This window comes from Protopterus annectens, chromosome 6.part0 (genome assembly GCF_019279795.1).
Source record: "Protopterus annectens isolate FY-2018-M chromosome 6.part0, PAN1.0, whole genome shotgun sequence".
NCBI lineage: Eukaryota > Metazoa > Chordata > Ceratodontiformes > Protopteridae > Protopterus > Protopterus annectens.
Genome location: NC_056737.1, coordinates 929262251 through 929281413, shown reverse-complemented (window position 1 = coordinate 929281413; position 19163 = coordinate 929262251). Strand labels below are relative to the sequence as shown.

The 19163-nt window shown below is 38.7% G+C and overlaps 1 protein-coding gene across 1 annotated transcript in view; it reads right to left on the bottom strand.

Moving 5' to 3' along the window:
* The window catches only part of UNC79 (unc-79 homolog, NALCN channel complex subunit), a 1772232-nt gene that overhangs the window by 115183 nt on the left and 1637886 nt on the right, over positions 1 to 19163 (bottom strand). The window contains exon 48 of the mRNA XM_044074575.1: positions 9120 to 9197. Within this exon, the coding sequence (XP_043930510.1) occupies positions 9120 to 9197 (78 nt within the window). The remainder of the gene's footprint in view (positions 1 to 9119; positions 9198 to 19163) is intronic.

Genomic DNA, 19163 nt, shown 5'->3' with positions numbered 1-19163 from the left:
ATCCACTCCAGAGAAATATAATCATTTCATTATCAGGCATTACTTTTTATGACCTGCAAACTACCTTGACTCATTGCCATCTCTTGTTCTCAGTGTCACATGGCAATTTGCTCACTATGTCCTTCCTGCCACATCAGGCAGCATACACAGTACGGACTACCATTGTCCAGCTTTCCTAGATATTACATATCCTGTCTCATTCCTAGTAGAGATAATCCTGGGGGTAGGGAGGAGTGTCTTCACTAAGGCATAGAGATGCGGATGGATCATCCACTCCACTGACCTAGCAGACCTGTCACCCTGTTAGATTGCATTATATATCAAAAAATTATGTAGCTGCCTATGTTAGTGTTTAGAGAGAGATTAAGTCTTATTTAATGCCCGGGTAACCTGAGTTTAATGGTACAATCAGGGAGGATTGGTGTGCATATTGTTCAGGGGAGGGATGGTGGTACTCATCCAGGTTTTGCTGCTGCTGCGCTAATGACAAGGCCTTGACTAAAGATTAGAGGGCCATCATGACTTGGGCAGCCAGTTCTGGGAAGATGCGAGTAGGACCATCCAAATCAATGATGGTAGCCTATTGTTACAGTGGGGCATAGGTGGTTGTTATAGTGACTCATGGGCTCATGTCAAAAATTCTTATTGCCAGGATGTCAACAAAAGCACAAAGAACCCTCATGGCTGTTGCCTGATGCACCCCCAAGGTTAAATGTTCAGCAAATATATGAATAAAATAAAGAAAAAGCATACATCTCGTATGATGCTGTCTGCCAGAGACAAATTCCTGTCACAGCCATTATGATAATGAAGTATTAACCTAGGATTTCTTTTGTGCTTTCAACTCTTTATTTGTTCACATGATATCTATGTGAATATATATTGATAGTTTTCCAAATCATCAGTGCTTCAGAGATCTAAAGAACAGGGGGAATGCCTCTATTATTATTATCACATGAAGAACAATTTACATTACATGGTAAATAACATTAGAAAATATGTTTACTGCAATCTTGACATTTTTATGGATTCTCAAGTTCTCTGCATGGCATGGATAAAACTCTGAAGAATTAAAAGCTTTGTCTTCTACATGGTGTACTTGTTATATGATTACTATATTATATTCACATAACATTTATATCAGCCTTGGACCATTGCATAAAATACTATACTAAAGGTAATTCAACCAGAAATGTCTTTACAAAAAGTCTAACGGTAATTCATATCAATGCCAGGAATACACAAACTATAATGCACATTATTTGCAGTCAGGTGTCCTAGAAGTCTCCAAGAGTTTGTTAAACCAAATAGAAAAAGACACAGAGATCTCTCCACCCAGCTACAATATCTTGAGAGCATATAGGGACCATGAAGGTGGCGGTATAGTGGCTGTATTATGATGGGATAATTTTACTTATTTCTGAAATGCAGGTTTGCTATTTAGTGGCAAAGGGGTTCAGAGTGAAAAGTATTAAATAATCAAGATACAATTATTATCACTGGCTACTTTACATATTCCACCAGAAAATGCTGACCTCATGACTGAGAAGGTCCCTCTTTGGCCATATTCAAATGTGAAATCTGTACTTATCATCATGGGTGAAGAACATATCAGTAAGAGATAATAAATTGAGAAGTTCGGTCACTTGTCAGTCCAACTTTGTGGACTTGCTGGATGATATATTTTAATTTCCAGATGGATAAAACCTCTAAATAAAAGGGTATTTTTGACTAGGTCTTTGCTGTTATGCCAGTTAGAATTGCTATGTACTGAGTCATTTCAGATATAATTATTGATGATATGTACCAACATTTATTGTATGGAGTCATTAAAAATGAATATGGTTTAGATGAATTGCTTTACTAAAAGCATAAGAAAGTTTGATGCATTCACCTTCAGTCATGTCCTTAAGTGTATAGAGTAAACCTTTCCTCTGATGAAGTCTTTATGGTTAATACAAAAGTATTTATTCTTGGTACCAATCAATACAGTTTTTGATCATATTACACTTGGTTTATTTTTATTTTCCAGTGTGTGGCCATTACCATCTCTGTTTTTATTGTAACTATTAGTATTTTAGTTTATTACAGTCTGCATGTAAATTCGAGAACTGCAGACTGCATCCATCCATCCATCCATCCATCCATCCATCCATCCATCCATCCATCCATCCATCCATCCATAATCCCTTTACCCATTTTTGCACATGAAGTTAGGGTGTCACTTCAACAATCATCTAGAGCGAAGGTTCACACCACTGGGTGGCTATTACTTCCAAACTTTACTTATGACATTGTGATTGTGGACAATTTGATGGCAGACAATTTTCAATGTATTTTATCTGCCAGAGCTTCAAAAAAATATTATGTGCCATCAATATTTCATTTAAAACCTCTAATAGATCATTCAATGCATTTTTTTAAAGATTTTTTTCCTCTATCAGTAAGGGTCATCATATTCTTTCTTATGGCTGTAACTTGACTCTTGAATGTTGTAATTGGAATTACCTTTTCAATGAAAATATTGTGTGTTTTGACAAGCACCGGTGCTTTTCTCTATGGGATTCTACTGCAAAAGAAACTTATTAGCTGGGCATTCCCTTCTAAAGAAATATAACAAATAAATAAATAAACAAATGAATGAAAGAGGAATAAAAAAGAGTACTGCAGTAACGGAAATAAGCCATGATCCTATACCAGCCATCCTGTGATTATCTGGCTTTCAGGGAAACATCTGTTTTCTGCAACAGCAATAAACTATTTTGGGGGGGTTGGGGGGGGGCGTGACAGCAGGAGTTGTACTTGTTCCTGGTCCAGGTATACAATGGTGCAGTATTGAAATGCATTAGTACAACAGAGTAACTCAGTGTCACTACATAACATTTTGATGTAAGATTATTTCCAGACAGTAAGGTCATGTACACAGACAACCCTCTTCTCCTACCACCAAACACTAATATATGCAAAAGATGCAATTATACAGCCAAACTGGAGGCAAAGCTCTCTCAACCCAAGACTGGAACTGACAGTCAAGAGGAGAAGGGTGATACTTGCAACACAGCACCAGTCTCACATAGACCTAATAAACCAACACCAGCAAATAACACACATGAATACATGAAAACATACTCAGAGCCTCTAAATAAAAATGCAAAAGCAACAGAGACCTCCAAAGCAGACATCCAAGCAACCTCCACACCCCATCACCAACCATGAAACACATACTTCACATAATCAGTGTGCCATGCAATCACAGCCTTAACTCAAAATAACATACCCAACACACTAGTAATAGGTGACTCTATAGTCAGGCACACTGATGTCCCACTAACTAGGCTGGACAAGGAGAAGGTTACAGTTAGCTGCCTGTCGGGTGCCAGGATCCGCCACATAACACAAGCACTCAGGTCACTCCAGAACAAGTACAAATACGACTCTGCCATTGTCCATGTTGGTGTGAATGACCTGAGATGTACCTCCCTGGATTACATGAAAAGAGACATGGAAGAGCTCTCTGATCATGTAGCCCAGGCCGGTATGACCCTGACCCTGAGTAGCATCCTGCCCTCACCAAGAATGATGCCACAGTATAAAGAAAAAATGATCAATTTCAACAATTGGCTAAGTTTCTGTTGTCATTCAAAGGGGATCCAGTATCTGTCCACCTGGGATGACATGCTCGACAAGCCACGTTGCTTCATAAGAGATGGCCTGCACCTGTCATCCTTAGGCTTTTGCCACCCCCATAGTGCCGTTTTTAGGCAAGATTCAAAAGACAAACCCACCACCATAAATAGCACAAGTAACCAAAAACTGAGGGTAATGCTACTCAATGCCAGAAGTCTAAACCTCAAAATGCATGCACTCTAGGCACTCCTCAGTATGGAGAACATCAACATCTGTGCAGTAACAGAAACCTGGTTTAAGGCTCCTGAGTGCACCCCAGCACTACATGGCTATAACTCATACCATACCTTTCGGCCACAGCACCTGGACTGAAACACAAAAGGCGGGGTGTATCCATATTCATCAAGGATACCCACACCTCCGGGTTAGTGGCACAGCACAATGCATCAGAGATCATCCATGTGCAACTAACAATGGGCAAAACTGCAATCCAAATTGTAGCTTGCTACAGATCACCCACCATGGCCCAGGACCCCCATTCCGCATTTCTGGAGACACTGGGAAATATGACGGTCCTACCAAACACCCCAATACTGGATGATTTCAATTACCCAAACATAAACTGGAAGAACTACTCAAGTACTTACTCCCTTGCCCAACGCTTCCTAGAATTTATAAACTCAAATGCCCTGGATCAACTGGTCATCACCCCCACCAGAGGGAACAACATATTGGACCTGGTTATTACCAACATTGGCGACTGGTGTTCCACACCGGAGGTCAACCCCTCACTGGTTAGATCAGACCATAGAATAATCACTCTGGATATCCACATTCCGCCCCCACACCCAATCAAGGAAACCACCGTGAAAAACTTTTCAAAAGCAAACTTCACATTACTTAAGACCGAGGTGGAAAGGTTCACAGCCCCCATGCTTAAGGACAATGCTGTCCAAACTGCTGAAACCTTTACAAAGGCACTCTATGAGCATCTGAAGGAATGCATGGATCATGCTATCCCAAGTAAAACCAAGACTCACTCCTCCAAGAAAAGGAAACCAGTCTGGTGGATCCCTGCCTTAAACAAGCTATATAACCAGAGGAAACTAGTACAGAAAAGAGTAAAATCCCAAGAAGGAAAGACATCCCTAATCAGTATCAGCAAGAAACTACAATCCCTCATTAAATCATCCAAGGCTAGTTTCGAAAGACAAATTGCCAATAACTCCAAAGATAACCACAAAGCATTCTTTAGCTATGTCAAGAACCTAAGTGGAATCTCTCAGATCTGCTCTGAGTTAGTGCAGAATTGTTCAAAATACACTGAACCGACTGATATTGCTAACATTCTGGCAGACAGGTTTAGTGCAAACTTCATCCCCCTCTCACCCCCTAAAGGGCCCATAACCATACCAGAAGAATGTAGGCCCCCATCAATCATGACACACAGGTTAAAACAGCCCTATCCAAAGCCAAAAACACAGCTTCAATGGGACCGGACGGTGTCCCAGGCTGTGTCTTACAAGAGCTCCAAAATGAACTAACCCCTCACCTAAACACCCTGCTCAAACTCAGCCTCTCTACAGGCTACGTACCCACAGAGTGGCGCACAGCAACAGTTATCCTGCTCCACAAAGGTGGAGCCACAACGGACCCCAGGAACTATCGCCCTATAAGCCTGACTAGCCTGATCTGCAACAAGGCTATGGAACGCATCATCATGGAACTCATTAACAGAGACATTGAGAACCTCCAAACCTTGGATCCTACCCAGTTTGGCTTTGTTAAGGGCAGATCATGCCTCCTAAACTGGTGGACTTCTTTGAGATGGTTACCAAGGCATTAGATGAGTTAAAGGAGGTCCACACAGCCTACCTAGACCTCGCAAAGGATTTCAACACCATTCCCCATTCTAGTATTATAGACAAGCTCACCAGCTTGAACATAAACCCCTACATCACGAGATGGGTTGCCAACTGGCTCATGGATAGAACCCACATGGTGCGAGTTGCAGGCTCTATGTCCAGCTCTAAACTGGTTACAAGTGGCGTCACCCAGGGCTCAGTCCTAGGACCCCTCCTGTTCAGTATATACTTCTCAGAGGTACAGGCAAACATAGGAGGACTTTGACTGACCAAGTTCACAGACAACTGCAAACTAGGGGCCATAATTGATTCTCCAGCTGATACAGACACTCTCCAGATGGGTCTCACTGAGACGGATACCTGGAGTCAAAATCATGGCCTCAAGCTAAATGCCAAAAAGTGCATAGTCATCTCCTTTGGAAAAGACAAAGTACCCGTGAACTACCACATAGGTGGTAGTCCCATAAATACAGAAAATGTAATAAGGGATCTGGGGACCCAAGTAGATAGTAATCTCTCCTTTGATAATCATATTGCCAAGGTGGTTAGAAAATCTGTCTATGTGGCCCACCTAATCACAAAAGGGTTCGCATCTAGATCAAAAGAGGTTATTGTGCCTCTCTACTCATCACTCATTAGACCCATCATAGAATACAAAGCCCCATTTGGGATGTACCTTACAAGACACCTGCAACAGCTGGAAAGACCACAAAAGTACCTCACCAAGAGGATTACTGGCCTCAAACAGATGCCCTATGCAGGACAACTCAAGAAACTCCAGCTGTACTCAGTTGCCTTCCGCTTACTCAGAGGTGATCTCTGCCTGATATACAAGGCCATGCCCAACCCAGAATTGATGGACATGCTCCACCTAAAAAAAAAAAATATCCCGGAGAGCCACACGCTCTAGAGATATAAACCTCACCACAACAATAAATAGGACATGCTGGAGGGATAGATTCCTATCCCAGAGACTCCCCATGCTTTGGAACAGGATTCCAATATACATCAGGCAGAGCCCCTCCCTAACACTCTTCAAGAGAAACCTTGACGGGTGGATGGGAAACAGAAAGTTTACCCCGGAGATCACTGCAGTGGCTCTGCTATACAGTGGCACAGGGAACTAATGGCTCTGCTGGGCAGAGGCACAGGGAACTAATCTAAGGGGGTGGCGAAAGTCAACATATTCTGGCTAGGCTTATAAATGCCCTTGGGCAGATAGTCTAGTACTAACCTATGAACCTATGAAAGAAAGTAACGAGAAAAAAAAAACAGATTTGGATGAGGAATGAACCAGAAGTGACAACAAGAAATTTGGAGTCATGCAACACTATATTTGGAGTCATGCAACACTATATTCAAAGTCCATTTTGCTGAACTCATTACCCTGAACCCATTACTAAATACAGTTATTTAAAATGAGTGTTTTCAACACTCCACCATGTGGTAGACTGCATCACTTAACTTAAATATACCAACTTTGAGATATGACAATAATGAAGAAAATAACAACTACCATATCTTCCGTATTCAGTGATCTTGGATAAATACTAGTTTTCTGTTCATTCTTTTTAACATATATTTTGTTTGATAACTTAATTCAAACAAAATGTATTTGAAAATAATGCACTTAGACCAGGAACACATTTATCTATCTATCTATCTATCTATCTATCTATCTATCTATCTATCTATCTATCTATCTATCTACCTATATGGATCCACTAATAATCAACAAATGATCCAAATATTGACGTTCACAAGGTTAACCATCAAAGGCTGATTTTGCAAATATCAACATGTTACTATGCATGTCCTAAGCAAAAATCTCAGTGCATGCAAAACAAAATTAAAAAAAAAAAAAAAACAATAGCCGCCACGCACCTCTACCCCCCTGCTAATTATATATACTAATTTCAAGATGGAACAATTTCAGGGAAAGGGCATATTTCCCAACCCTGAGCACTGTGCAATCTTGCACATCTGTGCATCTGACCACCTGTGCAGCCAACTAAATTTTGTCAACTAAACAGATGTCAACCAAAGAGGAAATCGACTCAGTTCAGTTTTCCCATACATGATACACTGGATTCAGCTGGTTGTTGTAACACCCATTATCTCTTTATTAATGTATTTCTCTCCCTTTCTTTTGTCTCTCTCTCTCTCTCTCTCTCTCTTTCACTCACTCTCTTTTTAAATCATTGTTTAATATAACCTATCAGCTTATACTTGACCATCTACATTTGCACTTTTGCTTTCTCTGGGTTTCATGCTACCTGCTAGAGCATATTAACCAAAGTACACAAGAACACTCCAGTAGATGTCATCAAGCATAGTCTCAACCTGTTAAGAGGCAGTTGTGGAACACAGACCATAGCAATGTGTGACAAACTGTAGAACACCGTATTTTCACACTGTGCGAAAAGCATACCTTGACCATGGCCTTTGAAACCAAAATATATGCGCACTCACGCACGCACACATACACACACACACAAACACACCCTTGTCATACCTCTCAACTGCCCAAAATTTTGCAGAATCTCCACATTTTTGCCTCATATTTTAGGTCTGTTCCTCGTAAAATACTGCTTGTAGTTTTCTAGGAAATCACAGAGGAATGAAATAATAAGGTAATGACAGAAAATTGAGTTTCAGACATCATATCCTTCAGATCATGTATGGTAACACAAGACCTGTTATTTTAAGAGCAATATCTAAAAATTGTCCCTATTTTTGTGGCTTTATCACCACATTATGTTTGTCTGTTGGCTTTGTCCAGATTTCTTACTCTAGGAGGATGAGAGGTATGCATTTAAAGAGAGGGAAAAATAAAATGAAAGCAAACCAAGTAAATAACTGCAATACCAGCAGTTAAAAGGATTTCTTTTAACTGTCAGCATTGCAATTACTTACCTTGAACTGTTTTGCTTCTGTTTTATTTTTTTCCCTCTCTTTAAATGCAGTTTTCCACAACCATTCCTGATACATGAATGGTCACGTATTTGGGAGCTCTCTTTGGCTCCATTCCTCAGGAACAGTTATTTCATTGGTTCACATACTGCAGTGGTGATTAGCTGTAATTGCAGAATATGAGCCAATCAAAAGCTGTGTAGCACAGCCAATGCTGTCCAATGCAGAACAGTGGAGTAACTATTTGATTGCTTTGTATACCTCTATGCAGATTGGCAGTAATAGCGGTATGCAGTCAAAAGCCATGCAGTGGAGCCAAAGCTGATCAATGTGGAACAGGGGAACAGTGGGTTCACTTATGGTCAAATGTGGAGCGTTCTGCATAGTCTGGAACATTTGGCTGCTCAGTCTTCAAGAATTATTTCCTCTATGCCATCATGAAAAGTGACTGATACAATGCCTACAATATCTACAGCTGAACAGTACATTGTAAATCCTGTAAATCTCCAAGGCCATTTCACCAGTACTGGATCATTTTTTTAAATATTTATAATGTAACTAAAATATCTTTAATAACATTTTTAATTATCATAATACATGGTGACTGATACATAGCTGGCTATGTAATTTTAATTTTATAATACACAAGTCTTATTAATAGAAGTGGTTTCAGTGAGAGCAGAAACAAGATATTGCGTAACATAATTAAATTACCTTTACAAATACTGTTGAATTACATTCTTGAAGAGCTTCCATCAGGCTTATAACATGTAGACATACCATCTCTACCATCTGTAAAGACAAATTAGGTGCATGTTAAAAAATGAAATATGCTGCCATGTGAGTAAATGAGGCTTGAATGTACTCACAATCATATTACACTGACTAACAGTACAAGAATGCTTTTTGAAAAAACATAACAGTACTCAGGAAGAAGTCATAACTAACATAGTAGTTTTAGTCTTTTATCATAATCATGGTTTTCTCTTTCCCTCATATGCATTTGACTACACCATAGAAAGGAAAACTTCATTATATTTCAGAAAAGTAAAATGGCAGGTTTTTGTTAACGAAGTTAAAACAATCAAGTTTCACTACAGATAACAACTACTCTAGCATTTAGATGGCCATATAGTATTCCTTACTCTGTGTACTAGATGAATGAAAGGTGCATGTAAATCCCGATTTTAACCCAGGTGTGTACACCAGTCTAGTTGCATTTAATGATTGTTTTTGGCCCCAGGTGTGTATGTGCATGCCAGTGGAACACAAAGTGGTTACAAATTTATATACTCCATGTCATACAATTCATAAGCAGACTGCAAGTTAACCATGTGTTTTTTGAGAAAATAATTACTGATATTTTATATATATATATATATATATATATATACACATATATACACACACATACATTGTGTGTGTGTGTGTGTGTGTGTGTGTGTGTGTGTGTGTGTGTGTGTGTGTATATATATATATATATGTATATATATATATATATATATATATATATATATATATATATATATATATATATATGTATATATTCTTCTTTCGGCTGCTCCTGTTAGAGGTCACCACAGCAGATCAACTGTTTCCATTTCTTCCTGTCCTCTGCATTACACCAACCACCTGCATGTCCTCTCTCACCACATCCATAAACCTTATCTTAGGCCTTCCTCTTTTCCCATTACCTGGCAGCTTCATCCTTAACATCTTTTTCCCAATATACTCTGCATCCCTCCTCAGCACATGTCCAAACCAACTTAACCTTGCCTCTCTGGCTTTGTCTCTAAACCTTCCAACCTGGGATGACCCTCTAATATACTTATTCCTAATCCTGTCCATCCTCGTCAAACCCAGTGCAAATCTTAACATCTTCAACTCTGCCATGTCAAGCTCTGACTCCTGCCTTTTTGTCAATGCCACTGTCTCCAACCCATATAACATAGCTGGCCTCACTACCCTCTTGTACACCTTTTCTTTCACTCTTACTGGTACTCATCTGTCACAAATCACTCCTGACACTCTTTTCCACCCACTCCATCCTGCCTGTACTCTCTTCTTCACCTCTCTTCCACACTCACCATTACTCTGAACTGTTGATCCCAAGTACTTAAACTCATTTACCTTCGCCACCTCTACTCCCTGCATCCTCACCACTCCTCTAGCCTCCCTCTCATTCACACACATATATTCTGTCTTAGTCCTGCTGACCTTAATTCCTCTTCTCTCTAGATCATATCTCCACCCCTCCATGGTCTCCTCCACGTGTTCCCTACTCTCACTACAGATCACAATGTCATCTGCAAACATCATAGTCCACAGGGATTCCTGTCTGATCTCATCTGTCAACCTATCCATCACCATTGCAAATATGAAAGGGCTCAGAGCTGATCCTTGATGTAATCCCACCTCCACCTTAAATGCATCTGTCACTCCCACCGCAGACCTCACCGCTGTCACACTACCCTTGTTCATATCCTGTGCCACTCTTACATACTTCTCTGCCACTGCAGACTTCCTCATACAATACCACACCTCCTCTCTAGGCACCCTGTCATATGCTTTCTCTAAATCCACAAAGACACAATGCAACTCCTTTTGACCTTCTCTGTACTTCTCCATCAACACTCTCAGAGCAAACATTGCATCTGAGTGCTCTTTTTTCCTGGCATGAAACTATACTGCTGATCACTAATCATCACCTCCCTTATTAACCTAGCTTCTACTACTCTTTCCCATAACTTCATGCTGTGACTTATCATTTTAATCCCTCTGTAGTTACTACAGCTCTGCACATCACCCTTATTCTTAAATATTGGTACCAAAACACTTTTTCTCCATTCCTCAGACATCATCTCACTTTTCAAGATTTCATTAAACAATCTAGTTAAAAACTCCACTGCCATTTCACCTAAACACCTCCATGTTTCCACAGGTATGTCATCGGGACCAACAGCCTTTCCGTTCTTCATCCTCTTCATAGCTATCCTTACTTCCTCCTTGCTAATCCACTGCACTTCATGATTCACTATCTGCACATCATCCAACCTTCTCTCCCTCTCATTCTCTTCATTCATCAACCCCTCAAAGTACTCTTTCCATCTGCTCAACACACTCTCCTTGAATGACAGGTAAACCATCTGCAAACTATTAATAGAAGTACCCTGGATATCAGTAGGAAGTCTGGAAAAGCATGCAGAAGCATTCCTGTCCAAGGGAAGGAAAAGGCATCTGTCTTCCATGTCTTCTTACATGGAGTCCTGGAGCAGAAGATTGTTCAGAGAGGAGGCAAATAGTTCCACCTGAGGAAATTGCCACAGATGGATCAAGACTTGGAAGACCCCCTGATCTACTTTCCATTTCTGAGGGTCTGCCCTTGTCTTGCTCAGCTTGTCTGCCACAAGAGTTTGCTCTGACAGGATGTAGTATGCCTGTAGAGTGAGACTGTGCTGTGAAGACATATCTTAAGCTAACAAAGTTAGCCAGCAAAGGGGGTACACCCTGGTTCCTCCTTGCCTGTTGATGTGCTATATGATGGTGGTATTGACTTTAACAAATTGAAGAGATCCAGGGAACCAAAGATGATTCAGAAAGTCGAGTGCTTCAATCAGTGCAATCATCTATTTTATATTTATGTGCTTGTGTTTATCCTTGGTGTCCCACACACCTTACTTTTTATCCCTCCTGAAATTGCTCAGCAAACAAAGGCTGAAGTATCTATGGTGAATGAGTGCTTTGGAACAGGGACAGAAAAGGGGAGACCTGGAATCAGGGAAATTTGCTGTCTCAGTGATTTCTCCTCTAACAAACCACAACACTGTGATATGAAAAGACAAAGGATGTTGATGCTGGGACCAAAGAGACTTCAGATACCACTATATCTCATGTGGATTCTTGCCAGGAGTATCATTAGAATCATAGATGGCATGCAACCCAGTATCCTCAGGTATTCCCTCACAGTGACTGAAGTCTGAGGAGAAACCTTTAGAAATAGCTCTAGATATACATAATTGTTTTTTCTTGTGGAAGAAAAGTTCCTTGAAATGAATGGCCTAGCTGACATCCCATGGACACATTCATGGGAAGGAGTCAAAAAAGACTTTTGAATGTTATCTTGGAAACCCAGCTCATGCAGGGGACCTCTCACTCAAGTGAGAATTCCTCACACTTTGAAAAACGCTCTGCAAGGATAAGTAAGTCATCTAAATAAGGAAAACGTGAATACCCTCTAGCCTGCTATGAGCTATAACTGGAGCTAAACACTTTGTGAACATTGTTGGTGAAGGGATAATCCAAAGTGTAAGGCAGAGAAATGACAGGGTGAGCCACATACACAAATCCTTAAGAAATCCTTGAAGTTTGGATGAATAGGGATGGGATGATAAGCATCTTTTAAATTTAATGATACTGAAACTTAAATGAGGAAGAGAAGGCAACAGGTTCTGAAGTGACAGCATTTTCAACTTGGGCACAATCACAAACAGGTTTAAGAAAGAAAGCTCCAGAACTGGTCTACAAGCATTTTCTTTCCTTGGCACTAAAAACATCATTATATAAAACCCTTTCCCAAACTGGGAAGGAAGAACTGTTTTTTGTTCACTCTCTGGGACAGCATGCATTGAAGGACAGCAGGAAACAAAGGAGCCTGGTCTGCTGGGTGAGGAATTACCCCCTGGAAAGGAGGGATTTCATCCCACTGCCATTTGCAACTTTGCTGAATGAGCTTCAGAACTCATTTGACATTATTTATTGTCAGAGAGCAAAATGAAGATTCAGACTTTCTGGAAAGGAAAATGGACTGCCAGAGTGGGAGAGAAGGGCAAGGTCCCTTAAATAGTCATTCTGGCTTGTTGGGCTGTCCTTGGTTTTGGGGGGAGTTCCTGAATTCTTTCTTGAGCTGGCCTTCCCCACTATTTCTTCTTAAAAGACTGCTTACCCACATTTTGTAGAGACTGCTTGTTTTAGGATTTGATTTTTTTTTTGCCAAAACTGAATAAGGGGTTACAAAATCCCTTTGCAAATTTGCAAAAACAGGGCTGAAAATTCTTAGAGATTCACTTTATTAGGTTTTCCCTTGCATTACACTTTTTGATGACCTCTGCAGCAAAGGAACCAAAAGCTAAATCTCTGTCCAAAGGACAATTTAAACTCTAATTTTTTTTTCACATCATCATGAAGGTTCTACAAAGACACCAGGCAAACCTTCTCAAAACAGCACCAGAAGCCATAGCCCTGGAAGAAGTATCAACTGAGGCATACACACCCTCTGTAAAAGAATGAGGTGTGGATTTTAAATTTAAGGACATAAATTATTTAGAGCAGTTTTTTTCCTCAAAAGAAGAGGATGCAGACAAAACTTTCCTCATACTTTCACAATTAGTCAGAATAAATTTTAACATGTCAGCCTCACCATTCAAGACTGTGACAATCAAAGTTGCAGAAGCATATACTTTTTTTCTAATACTTATCAATAACCTTCTCATCCTTGTCAGAAACTGTAAAATTGGAATTAACTAAATGTTTAGCAGCAGTAGGATTAGCTAAATCTATAGCTGCTGTGTCAGGTTTGGGAAGAGTGTATAAAATCTTAAAAGAGTGAGGAACTATATTACATGCTTCTCAACTGTCCAGATTTTTGCAGACTGTCCAGGTTTTTGCCTCATATTTTTGGTCTGTTCCTCATAAAATTAATGTATTTCTGATAAATCACTGGAGTGATCTAAGCATTAAAGTCACTAAATAGTGACATGCATATGAGTTTCAGACTTTATAACATTCATGCATGCCACAAATACTCCTAATCTAGCAGCATTCTAAGTTGATAAGAGCAATATGTAAATGTGTGTCCATATTTTTAGCCCCCCCCCCATTATATTAGGCTTTGTCCAGATTTCTTGCACTAAAAGGTTGAGCAGTATGACTATACATGTTATCTGTTTTGTTAAAGGCAGCTGGATATGTACCAGTATAATTGCAGGCAGTGACACACACATCCTCTAAAGCTGACAAAACAAGAGGAACTGGTGCAGGATCCTCAAATTCTTTAACCACTCATAGTATTTTCTGAGGGACTATGAAACCTCAGTGTTCACCCACTGAAAACTCTAGCACATCCTGGAAATATTCTCAGAAAAAAAGATTAACCCCACAAAGGGAATGAAAAACTGAGCTCTTCTCTTAGTCTGAATCAGAAATCTGAGCAGAAAACCCTGTATTGGCCCCTTCATCTTCCTATCTTCCTATCCAGATTCATAATATTTAATCTATTCAGGAAAAGAGGTATCTCTCTTTCTGTTAACAGAAACTACTTTATAAGAATGATCAGTTGCTCGAATTGAATCTTGAACCAGATCCAGTAAACTACTCCTGTATAAAGAAATTTGAAGAGGAGTAGATACATGTTTATTTTCTGTGTCTTTTTGACAGGAAAATGGGGCCAGCAGTGGCATTAATGGCAGCAGTACTTTTCTCTGGGATGGGCACAACATTCTGATCAGACAGGGAAGTCTTCCTCCTTCCTGCTGCAAGGATTGATGAGAATGGCTCTCCTTTCCCACTGGGAGGATCCCAACAGGCACAGAGGACATGGCTAATCCCAGGTCCATAGTTGCTGTAGGTTCTACACCAGAGGGATCTAGCATAAAACATGAGTGGTTATGTTCAACACAAGTAACTGTTTTCAACCATCAAAGAATTTTCAAACAAACTTAAATGAAATGCATCAGAAACTACGCAAGGTGCATACCTTACAGTATGACAATGTGCTTCATTCTGAAAGTATTAAAGCCAAAAAGGTCCCAAAAGGGCTCTGTATGCATAAATTCCTGAATAGACTTTTCTTAGGTAATGCTGAATTATCTGAGTTATTAGAAATGTTTGACAGGCACAGTATTAAACTTTATGTACTTTATTGTCACATTGGATTACAACAAGATTAATGTTTTGATGGATGAATGTAAAAGGCTGAACAATGAAATCTGATGGTTAAAATTTGTTCCTAAATTGGTGCCCCATCTGATTAACAACTCCTGGTATTTTCTGGGAAGGCTTAAAGAAGATATTTGGTCTAAAGGCTTGACCTTTATAACTACTGATATAGTAGATTTATTTACAGCAATCTCTAGTGAAGACAGGCTAGAACATATCCAGAATAGCATTGTAAGATTTACAAATTTTGCCAATGATAAAATAAATCTGATTGTGGAAATAATGTCCTTGGCATCAGATTATAACTACATGAACAATGAAGTTAGAAACCAGGTCCCAGAGATCACAGTAATGTTATTGCATAAAAAGCAATACTGAGTGCTTACATCGAGTGTAACCATGACTTCATCAGAATCTTAGTTTGTTATTTCTACTTTGATGAAGAATTTTATGAGCATGAAAAACTGATGGGGGCCTTTTGTACTCCCATATACGCAAACTTGGTTTTATTAGCTTGGGAAATAAATTTTGTTTTGGAGTCAAAATTCCAAGTTTATTTATTTATTTGTTTATTTATTTATTAATTTATTTATTGACATTTGTTAACCGGGTAGTGTCCAACTAGGCTATGAGCCCGCTTTCAGTGGAAACTAGGGGAGAAAAGCTCCACAACTGATAATAATACAATACAACTACTAAAATCAAAATGAATACAATTGTGGTATGAAGTTAACTATGGTAAGCTAAGAAAAGTTACAGAGATGGCATAAAACATAGAGCATATAATGTAGCAATGTGTAGATAACGGAGTAGATTGATAACTAAGATACCAAATCAAAATTCAGGAAACAGTTGCATTGCTTAATTACAGGGATTATTGATCATTGCAGTACTTGAAAGTCTACCAGGGCTTGTGCCAAAAGTTTAAACTTTTATGGAGAAAAAAGGATTGTGCTTGGTTGTGTTAAGTTATATGTCAGGTTTTTGGAAGACATTTTTATTCTTTGGGATGGGCCTGAAAAATGTATTTTTATTTATTTATTTATTTTATTTTACATTTGTTGACCGGGCTAGTCTAGCTGGATATATATCCATTTTCAGTAGAGGCCCGGGGAGAAAAGCTCCACACAAATACAAACAAAAACAAAAACGTATACAAATAAAAATATATCATTACATGGTAAAAAAGGATTAAAAACCATATGATACAGTGTAACATTTCAGAGATCAAAAGACACTTCAGAAAGTTAACATAGATAGATAGATAGTTAAAATACTTTTTAAGTTAGTAAATTACCTGAATGGTACCTCAAACTTTTTAAACTTCACATTTAATTTTAACCATGACAGAATAAACTATTTGGACACACTTATTATGCACTCATACAGTGGATTTAAATCGACTACTTTCGGAAAGCCCACTTTCAGTAATTCTTACTTACATTATTCAGGTTGTCACCCGCTTTGTCATAAGAAAACTTTACTTAAAGGACGGTGCATAAGAGTAGCCAGGATGACTATGAATGTACAAGATGTCCCTAGAGAACTAGATATTGTTGTAAATATGTTTTTAGCTAGAGGCTATCCCCTCACATTCTCAATGTTATTCAGGGGTATGTACAATCCCAATGGGGACTTAAATATAAACACCTTTTGGGAAGAGGCTTACCACCCAAAAAACAAGAAGAAGATGAAAAGAACTTTGCTGGGGTCCTGGTGGTAGAATAAGGATGCCAAGTAGGGGAAATTAAAAAATTAGTAAAAATGAACTGGAATATTCTTAATGTATACCCTGAAATATATCAACTGTTTACTTACAAAACTGAAAGAAATTTGAAGAATAGTTTTGAATGGGGTTCAATGTATTTAGACCACTACAGCAAACATAGGCAAGGAAAGACGAAGTATGGTAGATGTACTCAATGTACTTATATCCTAGAAGTGAGTAGTATTTAATTAGACAGTGGGATCGGTTCTATAGTATATTTTGAAAAAGGGAACTATCAGACCAAAGCAGTAGTTTACTTTGCCAAGTGCTTGGGGTTTTTTAGTTTTTATGTTAGAAAGACAGTCAGGTGCTTCCAAATGTGGATATATGAACATAATTATGGTACAGGGAGGCAAAATGAGAGCAATCCCCTTTTTAAGCACTCGAGAATAAGCTCACACTACACAAAGTTCAAATTTGTTATACTTGAAAAAGTAATAGCAAATCCAAGAGGTGGGATATGAACGCATTACTTAAGGTGAAAGAAGTTAGGTGACACCTTAGGTTACATGCTTTTTATGACCCAGGATTAAATGAGTACATATCTCTACAACCTTGGTTAAATATGAGATCAGCTGTTTTAAAGTAATTTTTTACAGCAACTTTTTAACAATAATTTTTCAATAACAACTTTTAAGAATATCTTTTAAGGTATTTATTATGACACTTCATAGTAAGGGTTTTTTTTTTTTTTTTTGGAAATTGTAAACAAACATTTTTCTGGATTTTTTACAAAGGTTATTTTAAATATTGATTTCAAGATTGTAATGCTGAATGACACTGGACACTGTTTCTTTAAACGTTTACCACTGTTCAGTTACGAGAATGTAATTAACTCTTGGAGGGATTTTAGCCTATTTAAACTGAATGGATAAGCGTATGAGTTTTTACTTGATGGCGAATAAATTTGTGTGGAAGGGAATCAGAGTGTGAATCCTTTGTGGTTGGCTGCCAGCTCTAATTCCTTGTGTTTTAGTCATTTTGGTATTGTTACATTTGGAACCCATATAACATAACTAAAGTTCTGCATGAGTATATACATTTGCTAACTTCCGTGTGTTTAATGCAGAGCATGTTTCTTTTCCATAGGACTTAAAATGAGAGCGATGAAAATGCTTTGTACGATGATGGCAGAAAATACTTGTGAAAGGTGTCTGCCCTGTAACACAGAGCTAACATGGACAATGATAAACCACCAAACGGTGCTGTTCTCAGTGTTGACAGATACATGGCAAAGCATGGAACATATGAAAAGGATAAGGGAGTGCTATGGTTCTTTTAACTTTTTTTTAATTTTTACCAATGCAAACATTTAAAAACAATAATTTCATGTCTAGCTGCAAACTCATAATTAATAAGTTGAATTAACACTCTGCAGTTAACCTGAGAGCACATGAGATTAGAATGAAAATGCTAATGATTAACACATCTTTTCAGTGTTACATGAAACGGTGGGGAAGGTAACATTGAAATGGGAAGCTAGGGTGGCGGTCTGTTTTTCCTGAAAGAGGGAATGTTGTATGACTAAAATAAGCAATATACAGTAGATCTCACCTTGGTCATGAAATAATGCATTAATTATTTGCATTGTACTGGTTAGAGTCTAGGTGTTTGCAGTTACAGTCTGCATTTGTTTTGAGGACATGGAGAACACAGATGGAATATTATATGGAAGCTGCTACAATGGTATGGTATTTAACGGCTGATGCAGATTGCCATATGAGGTTGTACTTGAGGCATGCCTCTCAACTGTCCAGATTTTCGCAGAAGATTTTTGCCTCATATTTTTGGACTGTTTCTCATAACATTTTTTTTTTGGCAAATCACATGGGATTGGTTTCACAAAATAATGACAGTAATTTGAGTTTCAGACTTCATATCCTACATAAAGGATTGGTGTCACAAAATGACAGTCATTTGAGTTTCAGACTTCATGTCCTTCATAAACTTCATGCTGACAAAAATCCTGTTATTCAAGCAACTTTTTAAGTTTATAAGGCAATATTTAAAATCTATCCCTATGGTTGTCCCCAACTAATTTTTTGGCTTTGTTCAGA